General features: G+C 46.3%; 1 protein-coding gene, 1 long non-coding RNA gene and 1 pseudogene across 3 annotated transcripts in view; 2 read left to right on the top strand and 1 right to left on the bottom strand.

The window, feature by feature from the left end:
* The window catches only part of LOC129132415 (transcription factor BTF3-like), a 33,071-nt gene extending 26,168 nt beyond the window's left edge, over positions 1 to 6,903 (bottom strand). The window contains exons 1-2 of one of the 2 annotated variants that reach the window (XM_054651480.2): positions 6,745 to 6,898; positions 6,352 to 6,420 (exon numbers count right to left, since the gene is read on the bottom strand). In XM_054651480.2, the coding sequence (XP_054507455.2) occupies positions 6,352 to 6,420 (69 nt within the window). In that variant the 5' untranslated portion in view covers positions 6,745 to 6,898. Of the gene's footprint in view, positions 1 to 6,351; positions 6,421 to 6,744 lie in introns of both variants that reach the window. The other variant, XM_054651481.2, reaches the window with a different exon arrangement.
* Positions 6,882 to 16,409, top strand: LOC143696590 (uncharacterized). Its single transcript, XR_013185986.1, has 2 exons — positions 6,882 to 7,054; positions 16,086 to 16,409. It is a non-coding gene; the product is annotated as an uncharacterized LOC143696590 (long non-coding RNA).
* On the top strand, positions 13,420 to 14,992 carry LOC129132399 (forkhead box protein D1-like; annotated as a pseudogene).
* Positions 16,410 to 16,664: the final 255 nt, after the last annotated feature.

The following is a 16,664-nucleotide window of genomic DNA, read 5'->3' on the forward strand; positions in this document are numbered from 1 at the left end:
AAGCCTCATGTGTTTCCTGGGTCACTTGTGGCACCGCCCGGAGTACATCTGCTGTCGTGACTTCTTCCTTTTCATGTCCAGTGCTCTCACCACTGAACACGGACCAGAACTGCTTCTAGGGTTGTCTTTTAAGGATGCTCTGTCCCGATCCAAAAAAAGGCACAGTCTCTCCTTTGGGACACCTGTCCCCACAATCTCTCCTTTGGGACACCTGTCCCCCCCATATTTTTTCACCCCCTGGGGCCGAGGGGCATCAACACTGAACCCTCTTGGTTCTGAGGCCATTGCCTCCCCCTAGAATGCAGTCTCTGTGTCACAAGGAACTTGGGTCTGTCCATCTCTCCTTTGGGACACCTGTCCCCACAATCTCTCCTTTGGGACACCTGTCCCCCCCATATTTTTCACCCCCTGGGGCCGAGGGGCATCAACACTGAACCCTCTTGGTTCTGAGGCCGTCATCTCTCTTTTGGGACACCTGTCCCCACAATCTCTCCTTTGGGACACCTGTCCCCCCCATATTTTTCACCCCCTGGGGCCGAGGGGCATCAACACTGAACCCTCTTGGTTCTGAGGCCGTCATCTCTCTTTTGGGACACCTGTCCCCACAATCTCCCCTTTGGGACACCTGTCCCCCCCATATTTTTCACCCCCTGGGGCCGAGGGGCATCAACACTGAACCCTCTTGGTTCTGAGGCCGTCATCTCTCTTCTGGGACACCTGTCCCCACAATCTCTCCTTTGGGACAGCTGTCCCCCCCATATTTTTCCACCCCCTGGGGCCGAGGGGCATCAACACTGAACCCTCTTGGTTCTGTCCATGGCTATACAAAAAGAGTCCAGCAAAAGCCACTCCATCATCTCTTCCCACTAGGATTCTTCTCTACTCCTCTACTATCTCTCGCTTGCCCAGACCTCTCTCACACTGGCCCATTTCCTTTTTCATCTTCCACTCTATCTTCTAGGAAAGGTCAATGTTCTGTAAAGTTCTCATTTTCCAAAAAGGGGTTAAAAGCTTCTACAAGCGGCCGGCTGAACCCCCCCCCTTCTCCGTCCCAGCCGTGCTGCCGGCACAGGCCCATGTTTATCAAGCTTCAAGGTTACAGTCTCAGGCAGCGGCTCTTCCTCTCTCTCTCTCTCTGTCTCTCAGGGGGGGCTGCCCGATGGCTCCCGGTGTCTCTCTCTCTCTTTCTCTCTTCCACCCTTCCACCCCGGGGCTCAGGCCTACCTCTCTTGGCCACATGGCTTTTCCCCTCCCCCTGCCCAGCCAGCAGCTGGGCCGGGGGAGAGACCCGAACTCTTTCCCGCCGGAAACCCAAGAGGACCCTCCCAGGGGAGAGCTCTGCTTTTAACCCCGTGTTCTCAGAGGCGTGTCCATGTCTCAATGGCCAGGTTAAATGCCAATATTAAAGCCTGAATATCCATTGGCCAGAAACACAGCATCCCAAAAAACACATTTCCTGTCAAACCACCACACTCCTAGAGTGGGTGATTCTTCGTTCTCCCAGTCCCTGCATTCACCTTCTACAACTCAGGTGGTGTGCTGGTGAAAACTGAGGCAAAAAAGTCATTGAGTACTTCAGCCTTCTCCATGTCTTGGGTAACCAGGTCTCCCATATCCTTCCAGAAAGGGCACACGTTTTCCCTAGTCTTCCTTTTATCACTGACATACTTATAGAAGATTTTCTTGTTACCCTTGACATCCCTGGCCATATTTAATTTTATCAGTGCTTTAGCTTTCCCAACCTGATCTCTAGCTGGTCAGATAATCTCTCTGTATTCCTTGTAGGCTACCTGTGCTTGCTTATACCCTCTGTGGGCTTCCTTTTGATGTTTGAACTTGTCCAGGACCTCCTTGTTCATCCACACAGGCCTCCTGGCATTTTTGCCTGATTTCCTCTTTGTAGGAATGCATTGCTCCTGAGTTCGGAGGAGGTGATCCTTGAATATCAACCAACTTTCTTGGGCCCTTCTTCCCTCCAGGGCCCTATACCATGGCACTCTACCTGTCAGAACCCAGGAAATTCCTCTGGCTGCCCTGGAGGACTCAAGCCCCTGCCCAGGGGGCTCAGAGACCTTGGTACAGAGCCCAAGACCCCTGTGCCTTTGATTTAGCCCTTGGAAAAAACAATTACCAAACTTTATATGAAGAATTACAAGCCACGAAAGTTTAAGTAGAAAGATAGTGAATTTATCATGGGGTGAAAAATAGATTTTTGAGGTTTTTAGAATGGGGTTCAGGGGGCAAGATGGAGGAATCGGGGCATGTCCAGCCTTTCTCCTTCTTCTTCTTGGCCTCCATCTTCTGCTGTGATTTTAGCACTTTTAGATTGGTTTAGAATAGAAGCTCACTCTCTAACATAGGTGATAGGTATTGGAAAGTAATTGTAAATATTGTACATGTAGTTTTTAGTATAAAAAGATAACACCACCCTGGGGGCAGGCAGAGTGCCTCTGACTGACCTGCTGAGTGGACCTCGGCAGGACAGGAGAAAGAATTTTATAGATAAGATACAAGAAACAACTTTGAGACCCAGAAATTAAGAGTTCTGACTCCTTCTTTGACTGCCGGGCTGGGAAAAGAGACTTTCTAACCTATCTCGGGGTCACTCTGACCAACTAGAGACCCCGAGATCTACCAAGCAGATCCTTGAACTGGCCTAAGTCTGCTCTCCTGAAGCCCAGGGCAGTGAGATTGCTGTGTGCACTCCTTGCTGCCCCAAGGATCTCAAACTCCACCATTTCATGGTCAGGGCAGCCCAGGCTGCCCTTGAGCTTCACACTCCCCACCAGCCCCTCCTTGTTGGTGAGAATAACGTCCAGCATAGCCCCTCATCTCATTGGCTTCTCTGTCACTTGGAGAAGGAAGTCATCAACCCATTCCAGGAACCTCCTGGATTGCTTGTGCTCTGTTGTGTTGTCCCTCCAACAGGTATCAGGGTGGTTGAAGTCCCCCACGAGTACCAGGGCTTCTGAATGTGAGGATGTTTCTATCTGTCTGTAGAGAGCCTCACCCACTCTGTCTTCCTGATCAGGTGGCCTGTAGCAGACTCCCACTATAATGTCACCTGTCCCTGCCCTCCTTATAATCCTGACCCATAAACTCTGTCAGCTTCTCATCCATCCCCAGGTGGAGCTCCATGCACTCCATTGACATAAAGGGCAACACCACCTTCTTGTCTCCCCTGCCTGTCCTTCCTAAAGGGCCTGTGTCCTATTCAAACACTCATCACAGGAGCCTCCCACCATGTCTCTGTGTTGCCAGTAAGATCATAGCCCTGGAGGCATGTGCGCATCCTGTTTATTCCCCATACTACATGTGTATGCATAGAGGAATTTAAGTTGGGTCCCTGATGAAGCTGATTTACTGGCTGGAATTCTTTGGTGCTGCTCTTCAGATGCTCTCCTGCTGACCTGTGATCCCTCTCCAGGCTTTGGGCATCTCTCCCTGGCCCTGGCATCTAACCAGTAGGAGTGGGATAGACTGAGTTTCCCCTCTCTCGGCAATTTTGGTTTAAAACCCTCTTCACCAGCTTGGCAAACCTATGACTGAAAAAGATCCCCTTCTCTGACAGATGGACCCATCAGCCCCTAGCAGACCAGGTTTCTCAAACCAAGTTCTATAGTCTAGGTAGCCAAACCCCCAACTGTGGCACCAGTACTGTAACCATTTGTTGATTTGCCAAATTTGACTAACACTTTCAAACTCCTTCCTTTTGATCAGGAAGACTGATGAAAAAACTACCTGCACTCCAGAGTCCTTTACCACTGCTCCCATTGTCTTATTTTAGAATAGCTTGTGTTCTAAATACAAGCCTGTATTGTGTGCACATTTCTCAGGTATAAAAACAAAAAAATTGCTAACAAATTCTTGCCTTAAAACTGAAACTGTAATTAACATGTTTACTAGCATACAACTATACTCAACATACTTTTTTATTTTCAGATTATAAGTAATCACAAAGCTACATAAATTCAGATGTTAAAATAAAAAGGTCTTCTACGCATGTTATTCTACAATGATAAGAGTATGAGAAATACAGAAACCCCAGCTTTGTTCTAAAAAGCAAGAAAACAGCCACAGGCATCTTAAAGATTTGTCATGAGAATTTGGAGTATAGCTCTCTAGTCTATTATGAAAACTATACCCAAGATCATTTACTGTTAAAGGTCTACTTACTTCAAAATCTTAATCATAGAATATCCTGAGCTGGAAGTAACCCACAAGGATCAGAGTCCAACTCCTGACTCTGCACAGGACAGCCCCAGGATTCACATCATGTGCCTGAGAGCATTGTCCAAATGCTTCTTGAACTCAGACGGGCTTGGGGTTGTGACCACTGCCCTGGGGAGCCTGTTCCAGTGCCCAACCACCCTCTGGGTGAAAAACCTTTTCCTACTATCCAAACTAAACCTCCCCTGACATAGCTTCATGCCATTCCCTCAGGTCCTATCACTGGTCACCAGAGAGAAGAGATCAGTGTCTGCCCTTCGCTTCCCCTTGTGAGGAAGTTGTAGACTGAAACTACAGTTGTAGCCTGAGGTCTCCCCTCAGTCTCCTCTTCTCCAGTCTGAACAAGCCAAGTGACCTCAGCTACTCCTCATATGGCTTCCCCTCTAGACCCTTTACCATCTTTGTAGCCCGCCTTTGGATGCTCTCTAATAGCTTTATATCTTTCTGTGGTGGTGCATACCCCCCTTTTTCCAGGCCACACTGTGATCTCAGAAATGCTTGTTAGGCCTCAGCCTTGACAAACAGCACACGGGCTCAGCTCTTCTTGAGCTTATCAGAAACGCTGTCTGCTCCCAGGAACTGCTGCTAACGAGCTCCTGTTTTCTTTATGAACAGCCTTGGAAACTGTTTTCCTTGCCTGAATGGCATAATATCCCTGTTCTCACAGTTTCAAAGAAAGTGCCGACCCAAACTGTGTCCAGGATGAAACACTGTTATGACTAAAGCCCACTCTCTTGCGACCCTATAAACAATGGTCTAAAATGAGACCCTTTGAGCTCTTCTGGACTGCAGCAGGCTGTGACCAGCAACCTCCCTCTGAGTGGGGCCTCTTAGACCCAGCAAATTCTCATGTTTGCTGTACTCAGAGGACTGCCGAAAAACGTCGAGTCCTGGGACAACACCCCCACTTCTCAAGGCTTGACCCTTCACCCACTGAGGAGATGCAAAGCCATCTAAAATGAATATTTCACTTACACTTGAGGGGAATTTTTCACAGGTAACTTGCACTGATTCTTTATGTCTGTGTGCATACACATGCACATGTGCTATAGGAAACCTGGGAGAAATGCTGCTTTCTTAGGTGTTTAAGTACCTTAGATATCTAAGTAGGTTAGGCCTGTAAGTAAGGTTAAGTCATAAGCTAAGTTAAATGCTGTGAGTGCTATTCCTCAGTTGTTATGGTTAAGGTATAAGTGTTGTTCCTTTGTTAAATTCTTAGGTTTCAAGTATAAGTTAACTTAAAGTACTGTTAAGTTTGAGTGCTGTTAAGCTTTTAGGCCGTATTCCTTTTTATCCTTGCCCTCACTATCCTTTTGTCACATGCCCACACACATGCATAGCCCTGCACCCCCCCCCCCCCCCCCCCCCCAGATAGTTCTCAGTTCATTTCTGTTTTGATTGCCTGGATTTTGTTTGGTTTTGTTGTTGCTTGTTTTCCTTGGTGTGTCTTAACTGTCTAGTAATAGAGTGAATTTTGCCAACAAACTTTGTCATGCTGTCGCTTAATATTAAATCTGGATTTTACCGATACCCTTGCAGCTGATTTTTTAAGCGATCTCAAACAGTTGTTCATAACACTTTCTTATATTGTGGTGCTCAAAACTGCACACAGTAGTCGAGTTAAGGCTGCACCAGTGCAGAGCAGAGCAGGACAATCACCTTCCTTGACTGGCTGGCAATACTGTGCCTGATGCACCCCAGGACACAGCTGGCCCTCCTGGCTGCCAGGGCACTGCTGACTCATATCCAACTTACCATTGACCAGGACCCCGAGGTCCCTTCCTGTAGTGCTGCTCTATTTTTCATTCCTTAGTTTGTACATACATCCAGGGTTGCCCCATCCCAGATGCTTTTTAATATAGCCTATATAAGAATATAGGCTACCAGTCAGCTATAAGATAAATCCAAACAGAAAAGGCTGGAGGTTCAACTCCTACATTCCACTTCTACTGAATTGACTAGAGATCACTGCAGCAGTGCAGCTTCCCCCAAGGACAGTCCAGCCAAGGCAGGAGTCTTTAAGGCTGCTCCCCACCCAAGTTTTCAGGATCCCACATCAGAGGCCCAGTGTATGGACCGTGACACACAATCCTGAAGGCAGGGATGGGAGACAGTTCCTACCTTGCCACCAATGCGCACTTGGGCCTGGAGCTTAGCAAGCTTTTCTTGGTTCATGATCGTTTCTTTCATCTGTGGAAGCAACAAGAGCACCCATGCAAAACAGGTCAGGAAGCACTCGGCGGCCCAGGCCACAACCTGGGCCCGGCAGTAAGGTAGGTAAGCTCAAGGGGCTCCACAGCTACCCCTCACTACACTTGCACACCCGACGGGAAGCCGTCCAAGCCCTAACGGAGCGGTCGGTCTGCCACACACATTGCCATACACAGCTGTCCTGAGGCCCTGCCCGTAAATGCCATGCCTTGCCTTGTTCCAACCACAGCCGCCCACTAACCCGCAGCCCTTGGTCGCGCAACAAATTCCACGCTAGTCCCTCCCCCACCGTCTCCTTTGTACCTTCTTAGAGCGGAAGCAGCGGTGCCAGACCGGGGAGAGATGAGGGTTGTGGGAGTGGGATGAGGATCGAGCAGAACACGCGAGATGGCGGCCGGAAGGGAGACCAGGCACGCCGCTCTGCCACTGCCTAAGTCAGGAGAGTGCGCCCTATGCGGCAGTGAAATCTGGAGAGGAGGAGCCGCCACCGCGGGAGGAGTTAAAAGCATGAGATGGGGAGTGGAGGTTACGCGACTTACAGAGCTATGGACTCTAGTAAGCGTGCTGTGCTGCTCAAAGTAAATTTATTTGTGTGGCTGAGCTGGGATGCAAGGTAAAGTCCGCGCCTCTTCCCCGCCGCCCCCCCCTTCTCTTCCCCCGCTTCCCCCCTCCCTTCGGGCGTGTTCGTTTCTGTTTGCGATCTGGTTTGCGGTGTGTGGCCTATCTCCCTTCCCTCCCTGCTTCCCCCACCGTCTTTTGCTTGCAGCCTCACCTGGCAGGGTTTTTTTTTTTCGATTAATGGATATGTCCTTGTTTTTTTTTTTTCCCCTAGAAGATATTTAAATGCTGTATTTTCTCTCTTGGTGATACAATTCAAACCTTGTCCCCGTATCCATGATTTTTCTTTTAGATCCAGTTCTTCATGAGCTGCTCTGGTGTGGGTCCCCCATAGGGTCACAAGTCTGACCAGCAAACCTGCTCCAGTGTGGAGGTCCTCCTCTCCACAGGTCCACAGATCCTGCCAGGAGCTCGCTCCAGCATGGGCTTCCCATGGGGTCAAAACCTTCTTTGGGTGCATCCACCTACTTAAGCCTGGGGTCTTCCACAGGCTACAGGTAGATCTCTGTTTCCCCAGGGACCTCCTGGGCTGCAGGGGGACAGCTGCTTCACCATGGTCTTCACCGTGCACTGCAGGGGACACTCAGCTCTGGTGCCTGGAGCACCTCCTCCCCCTCCTTCTCTACTAACTTTGGTGCCTACAGGGTTGTTGCTCCCACATATTCTCAGTCCTCTCTTCTCTGGCTGCAATTGCTTTTGCACAATAACTTCTTTCCTTTCTTAAATATGTTGTCGCAGAGGTGCTACTACCATCTCTGATTGGCTTGGCCTTGGCCAGTGGTGAGTCTGTCTTGGAGCCAGCTGGCATTGGCTCTGCCATACATGGGGGAAGCTTCTAGCAGCTTCTCACAGAAGCCACCCCTGTAGCCCTCCTGCTACCAAAACCTGGCCTCACAAACCCCATACAATTCTTCAGATTCACAGCCTGACATCAATATAAAAAAAAAGATTTCAGAATTACAAGGCAAATTGATGATTACAAACATACAAAAGGTTTTAATAAGCTGAAATACTGAAGTGAAAATGAATCACAGAAAGATTATTCCAAGATAGAAGTTGTAGAAAGTGCAGTCCCAGCTGTCAGGCTAGGATTCACTGGCTTGGAGGTATAATATCATATTCTCTCGTGTGAGGTTTTGAAGACAAATTATGCTGAAAACCACATCACTGAGTTGAATCAACTGAAGCAATTGAAGAACTACAGTTTAAGGGAGTCTGTAAAATTTGGTTACATTTCCTGGAACAAACAGCAGACCTCCCAAAAGCAAACTTTGCATCAGAGAAAAAGCATTTTAGAATGTTACAATACTATTGGCTTCTTTTCTCCAGTCCTTTTTGTGTAATTGCATCATAGAAAACATAAACCTAAAACTGTTTTTACTTGTATCTGAAGAACTTCTGGTGAGAAATGAAATAGAGCCAAAGCCTGTAGTACTGAAACAGTGTGAGCTCAGCAAGCATCCTTTCAGTTCTGAAAAAGGATGAAACTTAGTATCTTAATCCTCAAAGAATATACATTGTTGAAGCAAAGTTCATTAGCTGCACAGAAGCATCATAGAAATGGAAAAAGACCATTCAAATGGTTAGTCATTGAGAGCAATGGCAGATTTGTCTTTACAAACAAGCTGTGGGTCTGCTGGTAGATAAAACTAGCACTGAGAGATAAAAGAAACAATGGGAGGGATTCCACTGATTGATGAATGGAAAAAGATATTTGCTTTTACAAATAAACTTTAGGTTTGCTGATAAATGAAATTGGACATTGAAAAAAACAATGGGAGAAAACCCTAAATTTCATAAAAATTAAAAATTAAAAGGGAGGTTAATACATTAGAGGGAAATCTTTGGTATCAGGCATATCGGGTAGTCTGTACCTCTCAAGTACCTCAGCCAATGGGAAAAGAGAGAAGGGAAATGCGGCCAGGAAATTATGATAAAAAGGAGGCTGCGTCCACCAAAAATTTGAGAGACCCCAGGGGAATGCCCCATGGCCTCTCCCTTTATTCGAATAAAGTAAAAGGACTCCTCTGTGTCCTTTTTGGACAGAAACCTCTGATGTTTGTGGATTAATTTTCCTGACATCATGAAAATTGTCTCCTAAATTATGTGAAAGGCAGAATAATGACAAAAATTGCTATTGAAGTGCCAGTGGAAAAGCTCTCCTGAAAGGCATGTCCAGTACTGTGTAAGTAATAATATGGTATGTTGAGGTGTTAAGTTAATATCATATTCAGGAAACAAATCACAGATCATAGACATAAGTGGTTGGGCTAAAGGGGAGTAATATTTGTCCTAATTGACAATGATCACAAAGATCACATATTCAATGTATTTTCCGGCAGTGAAGGAAATCTGCCCAACATTCAGTCTCTTTAGGGAATGTTTGTTCAAAAGAGTGCTGTATTCAACAGTCAAGAAAGCAGAAGTATATGGCACATCAACAAAGCACCACAGGAAATAATAATGTTCTCATTCCTAATGTAGATGCTCCAGGACATTATGGGGGAACTGCTAATTTTGTTTTTTTTTTAATATGAACATATGTTATTAATCTAGTGAAGGAAAATAGCAGCATTAGGGGGTCCAGGAACAAAGGTGTTATGAGAGATATGAACAGAAAAGAAACCATCTCTCAAAGTTGAGACATAAGACTCACTAAAGAATTCTTAACTTTTGAAGAGATACTAAATATATAAACATTGAATGTGAGCCCAGGAAGAAGAAATTTAAGTACAGTGCTATTTTCATCTCATATATTAGTGTTGTACTATGTATTGGTGGGTTCTATGGAGTAATAGACTTCAGTGTCTAGGAAGAGATCGAGTTCCTCAGTAAATAGTTTCTTTTTTTCACCATGCCTGTAACACTTAAACTCAGCAACCCAAAATACCTGGGCTTCAAGCCATATCACAAGCCTTTCATGAGCTATGAGATGTCTCTATAACACCCCACCAAGGCAAATTAGAGAATAGTTAGAGAAATGCTGCTTGAAGAATCCCCTGACTTCTTTACCAAATACTTCAGAGTAGATGTTAATCAGATTGGTAAAGGCTTGCCTAGAAAAGCTTTCATGTTAGTCTCTCATGGTAGAAAGCAACAATTAAGATCTTGCTAGAGAATAGATAAAAGTCAAAAGTCACAGCATTCCTCACCGTCTATGTATGAAAAAGATGGTACCTTATATTAATGCACAGATGACAGGATCAAGCAAATAGATTATTCCTGTAGATGTCCTATACCCAGAATTCAAGAAAACTTGATTGCTTAAGCCATGATCACAGAAATGTTTTGACCATTGCTGAGTTGCATGTCAAAAAAGTTAAGATGTGACCCCAAACCAGAACAGTCCTACCCAAGGATGGCACATTTATAGCCCGGGATGAACCAGGACTAAATTTGCCACGCTTTCAGATGTGTACCTTTCAACATGCACCCTTAGACTAATGTCTTGGCAGCTGCAAGTGTGAAATTGATTCTGGATTTTGCCTTTGACTTTCTAGGCCTCCTGATCCAGTTTGATGTTCAATGGGAGGTAAATGATGAGTGCAGGTGGCCAGAGGTGGGGAGGCTGGATGGGGGTGAAGGTCTTTGTCTTGGTTTATAAGACAGGTGTCTGCTGGGGAAGGCAGAAAGCCTCCCTTGGAATGGAGAATGTAAACCCCCTCCCTCTGAATTATTATAGTTTTGAAATTAAGGGGCTCTCAGGCAACGATATGGGAATAGGAATAACAATTCTTTACTAGTATGTATAACAAGGCAAACAAAACAACAACAACTACAGCATTAATAATAACAGAACCAGGAACCCAGTAACAGCCTTTTCGGCTGCAGGCACTTTTCCCCTTTGGTGTAGTTACGGTCACAGCCAGCAGGGGTGCTGCCCAGTGGGTAGGGCAGGTGCGATGATCCCCACACGGCTGCAGGGGGCGCTCCGGCACGGGCCTGGGGAGCAGGTAGCAATGGCGGCTCGGCCGAGATGCGAAGGGGTGGAAAAGAGAATTTGCTTCACCAACCCTTGGGGCAGCCGATCCCGGTGCCCTTAGCAGGACTCTCGGAAGCAGCAGGCTGGAACAGCAGGGATGAGCAGAAAATCCCGGGGCGGTGGGCGAGATGTATCAGAAACTCCACGGCAATATCTGGAACCTGCGGGATGTCCTGGCAGGGCAGGGGGATGCGGGGCCCAGCAGCAGAAGAAAGGTTCTCCGCTGGGTTATGGTAGTGGCAGTGAATTCCTTTCCCCAAGCAGCAGGTCCGACCATACTCCTCCAACACCCAGCAGAGCGAGAGACAGGGTTCCCAACTCTCCAGCCCGCGTCTTTTAACTGCTTCTATTCTCTCGATATCACTGTGTCGTCCAGTCCCCTTCCCCCCCCCCCCCCCCCCCGAGAAACTCTCAAAAAACCAAAGGAGTTCCCCCTCCCCGCCTTCTCAAGCACACAGCCATCAGTGCTTCTTAGCAACTCAATGGGGAAAAAAAATTCCACAAGTAACAAGGAAAGAAAAGAAAAAACCCAACCCCCAACATTATCCTCCTTCTGCAGTATTATCAATTAATTCTGCTCAAGCCCTGGCAGGAACCTGCCACCCCCTTAGTTTTAGATGAAAAATCAATCTCCTCTTTTATCAAAGTATAGTTTATCCCCAAAGATTTATAAGTGAACAAAAAGCCTACCTGCCAGTCTTCACTGCATTTATGAATGGGATCATACTCCTTCAGGGCTTATTTGCCTTGCTACAGAATTAAATTGAAAATATCTGAAATATCTGAGACATTAGTTATGGAATCTTCCTCCTAATTTGCCAGAGCTTGTCTACAACAAAAAATTTGGGTCTGAAGAATGTTGGAAAGGTTTTCAATAGCTAGTGGAGACATGAAATCAAATGTAACCAAAACAAACATTTGTTCATATGATGAAGACCCTGCTGCATTAGCTACAAGGGCCAGTGCTTCATTTTGAAAATCAATGATCTCTCCACTAGTGTGAAAAGTGCATGTTATATGGCTCTACACAGATATTTACTATATGTATTATGTTGTATTGATTAGTAGTGCTGTATTAACATTTTAATAGTATTGTAAATGTAGTTTTGTAGTCAAAAGGTAACTTTTGTAGTTAAAATAGGACCTATGTATGTGGGATATTTTTTTAAGAAAGGAATGAAGTACTCGCACCAGATAGCAGCCACAGGACACCTAAATCTTTCAGAGAAAGAGAATTTATTGCTCACTTATCAGAAGAAACTAACTTCTTCCTGCCTTGCTTAGCCATGAAGACACCATCAGGATTAAGGGGAAGAAGTTGACACTGACCAGACATAATCCTTTGTTTTAATAGAATTTATGCATCATGTATGAGATCTATGAATATGCAACAGCCTATTGCTTTTAAGGGTTAATCCTTTGTTAACGGGTGTCCTTTTTCGGGCATATTTTGCCCAGAAAGAGGTACCCCGACTGTCCATAACTCTTTGGTTTTTATTGTCTTGTATTGTCCTAATCTCAATTGTTCAAATTTTTATTACTCTAATTATATTACTATTTTTATAACCATTTTATTATGATTAAACTTTTAAAATTTTAAAAATAAGTGATTGGCATTTTTCACAACTAGCATTGTGAATAGACACTATCTTAAAAGAGTATAAATTATACGTTAAAATAAAAACTGGAAAAGCAAACGTAGGCATCTTGTGCTCTTCTGGAGGATCATTTGGATGTGGCTCTTGTTGCAATCACAGATGCCTGGGAACACTTACAGCCTGAGGTGAACAAGAAGTCAGAGAGAAGAATGGCAAGGATTGTCAACAATACAGAATTACTTCCATGCTAATCCAGTGATTCTCAAGCAGAATGCTTCATCCTGAAAAAGAGCTGACCTAGCAAAGTGTGATAAAATCTACAAAATCATGAATAGTAGAAAGAGGATGGTTAACAACAGTTGTTCATTGCCTCCACCCTTCCTCTTCTCCAGTATCCTCCTTCTTCTCCCCCCTCCTCCTCACAGGACTAGGTGCTCTCCCTCCTGTCCCGCATCCATTAATGTCTGGGGATCTAAGTGAGGAGAAAGAAGGGGGAACAGATTTGCAGGCATGGTGGCACAGCCCTTCAACCCCCAAAAAAAGCTAAAGACAAAAAAAAAGGAGGGGAGAAGAGAGAAATTTTTCAAAGCAGCAAAAATATCCCAAAATAAAATTGAAAACAGATGCTGCCTCTGAGCAGGTGGCAAGAGCGCTTTTGCATCGCAGTAGCAGCAACTGGCAGTTCTCTGCAGAGCAGCACAGGTACCTGGTGGTAGCTAGGAACACATCTGCTCGCTTGCTGCACCGGACTCTGCCAATGCACTGTCCTGTCATCATGCCATGACCCTGAACTTGGAGATGTCTAAAGTGTCAATGCTGCCTGAGGAGACTGATGAGGGGGATGACAAGGAGCCACAGTCCCACCACCCCTGCCGCCACTCCTACACTGAGGATGAGGAGGAAGACAAAGAGGGTGTGGGTGACCTCCATGACAACACCCTGCTACTACAGTCGCGCATGTGGGGTGGGTGACAGTTTGTGGCCCCCTTTCAGGATGGTCCACAGAAGGCAGAAGTAGTGGGGTGCACAGGGGTGGCAAGAACAATCTGGTGAAGCCACCCTACTCCCTACATTGCTCTCATCACCATGGCCATCCTGCAGAGCCTTGAGAAGTGGCTGACGCTGAGCAAGATCTACAAATTCATCAGCAGGCACTTCCCCTACTACTGGGAGAAGTTCCCTGCATGTCAGAACAGCATCCACTGAAGCCTTAGGTTTTAGCTTTTATATTTTTCAGATTCTGTACTGTGTTAGTGTGTAGTTCTGAGCTTCATATTAAGAGATGGTAAGCTCTCTTCACAGAGTAGGTAGACAAAACAATTCCTTTCCTAGCTTGGGACCAAGGAGAACCTATTCAAATTTCAGGCCTAAGAGCATAAGCAACATGGACTGCAGAGAGAAAAACAACAAGGATGGGACTTCATAAGCTAAAGCTATAATTGGACAATTAACTCCAATATGCAAATGGACCAAAACTTATAAAAGTGAGAGACCTCGTGACCGGTCGTCTATTTTTGTGTCCATTTGGGGTTCATCTTGGGTGTAGCCCTGTCCGGGCTCTTGTACTGCCCAAGGTGTATCCATTGAGGCCTTTTAATAAATACCTACTTTATTCTTTAACTCCGTCTAGCCTCTGTTCTAGGTCAGACTTCACAAGGCATCACTACCACAATCTCCCTCAGTGACTACTTTGTCAAGATTCCTCAGAATCCCAGCAACTCTGGCAAGGGCAACTACTGGATGCTGGACCCCATGTCTGTCAACATGTCTGACAACAGGAGCTTCCTGAGCTGCCAAAAGTACTTTAAGCAATAACACCTCTTGGCGCCCAAGATGCTGCTGCATACCATGAACCCTGCTGCTGCCTTCTTCCTTCAGCCCCTGCCCCCAGGCTCTGCAGCAGCCACCCTGTGTCTACAGACCCTATGGCTGTGGCTATGGCCTCCAGCTTCAGCCCTACCATCCCCAGTCCACTTTCTTTGCCTTCCATCACTCCTCCCTGCCAGCCCGCCAGCCCCTCACTACCCCCGGCAGTGTCCCTGGATCAGCACTGCCTGCTTTTGCTGCGCTGCTGGGCCCCTTACTGCCAGCAGCGGAACTGGCATGGATGCCCTTCTGCAACATGCACCTGCTAGGCCTAGTGCTGGCGGCCTCACTGCATGCTGCCAAGCCCAGCAGCGGCATGGTGCTGGCCCACTTGCCTTTCTCCATCAAGAACATAATTTTGAGGAGGCCTGGCCCCAGCACACGCAGGAGCTGCGCCTCAGTCGGACACACTGTGGAGCGCCAGCAGTGGCCTGTGCCTGACCACTGCCCTCCCTGCTACCCCTGGCTTCATGGCCCAGATCTCTAGCTGTTAAGAATTTGGGAGTTTTTCTGAATGTAGGAGCTGGGCTATCTTGTTTCTTTGCCTCCTGGATGCCTGACAGATGCTGTGAGCAGTGGAGATGAGGGATTTGTGGAGTGGGGCTCAGGGGCCATCTTCCACAGCCAACAGGCTGCCCAGGACCTATAGTTATGCAAAGCCAGATCAAGATGCTGCATAGACTGACAGTCATGCTGTTGGAAAGTTCCTTGTTACTCCTTTAAAAAACAAGCAAGAAGAAAAACCAACCAAAAAGCACTTATATCTCTAAACTGTTAAAGTTCAGAGATTCTCAGGTCTAGGTGCTTAAAAACAGTGATGTACAGGTAAAAAATGCTTGATGGAGCACAGCAAATCTATTCATTTTAGTACATTTGTCTCATGTTTATTACATTACGGCCATAGTTGGAGACAGGCACATGACTGAACACACTAAGATCATGTGACAAACAGCACATGTTCATTATGGAAGCCCCCTTTTACAGAGGGTTCAAAATTCCCCAGCTTGAACAACTGATTGGTCAACGTGTCAGTACTGCCCAGCTCCCTGGCCAATGATATGTCTGCATTCAGGTTTGAATGGGATTGGCTGGGGTCCCCTGTTTGAGTTGGAATCCTACCTATTGCCTCACCCAGGGACTTGTTTACTTCTATGCTATGACGAACTAGTCTAGCTGAATTGGGTTTCTTATTATGGCCAAATTTGTACAGCCTCAGACCAGCTGTGGCTGTGACACATGAACTTTTGTCTTGGGGTGATTTTATGATGATGCTTTATGTGTCTGCTTTATGCCCAGAAAATAATGAGTGCTGTAGCTTTAAGATGGCCCCGGGGGAGGGGGGGAGGGGCGGGCAGTGAACCTTGGGATCCTGCACAGGCTCTATTCAAGCTCTTTTTCTCTCCACTGGGATGCAACATTGTTCCTTTTGTTGGATTGGGGTTTTTTTGCTAGCGTGAAGCAAAAAGGTTTTTTCCCTTCCCCTAGCCTGAAGGCTGTACTGGGAATACTCTCAGCGATTTGTTTCTTTTTTCCTTGAACTGTTTTTGCTTGGCTTTGTTTTTTCTTTTTGGCTCATCCAGGGAGTTGATGGGACCGCCTGGAACCCGAGACCTTGGAGGAGCTGAACTGACACGAGAAAGGACACTAAAACCCACCAGCTTCAGCTGCTGCAAGAAGATCCGCACCAAAAATCCAACAGGTTCCCAGCTGCTGTGAGCTCTTTTCTCCTCCCGTCCCCATAACAAAGAAGGGCGGTCGCCATCTTTGCCTCTCGGGCAGGTGAGAAGGTGGCGGTGGGGTGTAAGGTTCATATTTTTTTCTCTCTTTTTTTCTTTTTTTTTCTGTGCCTTGTGGGCCCCCTAATTTTATTTTTTTAATAAACAGTTTAATTTTTTTCACTTTTATCCCCTGGTATCCATTTCTCTCATTGGCAGAAGAAAGGTGTGAAAAATGACCAGATAATATTGGCTTTTGCATTTATGTATTAGCTTATGCATGTTGTTGTGCATAATCTGATGGCCCAGCTGATGTGCATGTACACTAATGCACACAGCATGGGTAACGAACAAGATCTGGAAGCCATGGTACAACAGCAAAGCTATGATGTAGTTGCCATCATGGAAATGTGGTGGGATGACTCACACAGCTAGAGCCCTGCG

The sequence above is a fragment of the Agelaius phoeniceus genome, chromosome W (genome assembly GCF_051311805.1).
Source record: "Agelaius phoeniceus isolate bAgePho1 chromosome W, bAgePho1.hap1, whole genome shotgun sequence".
Lineage (NCBI taxonomy): Eukaryota > Metazoa > Chordata > Aves > Passeriformes > Icteridae > Agelaius > Agelaius phoeniceus.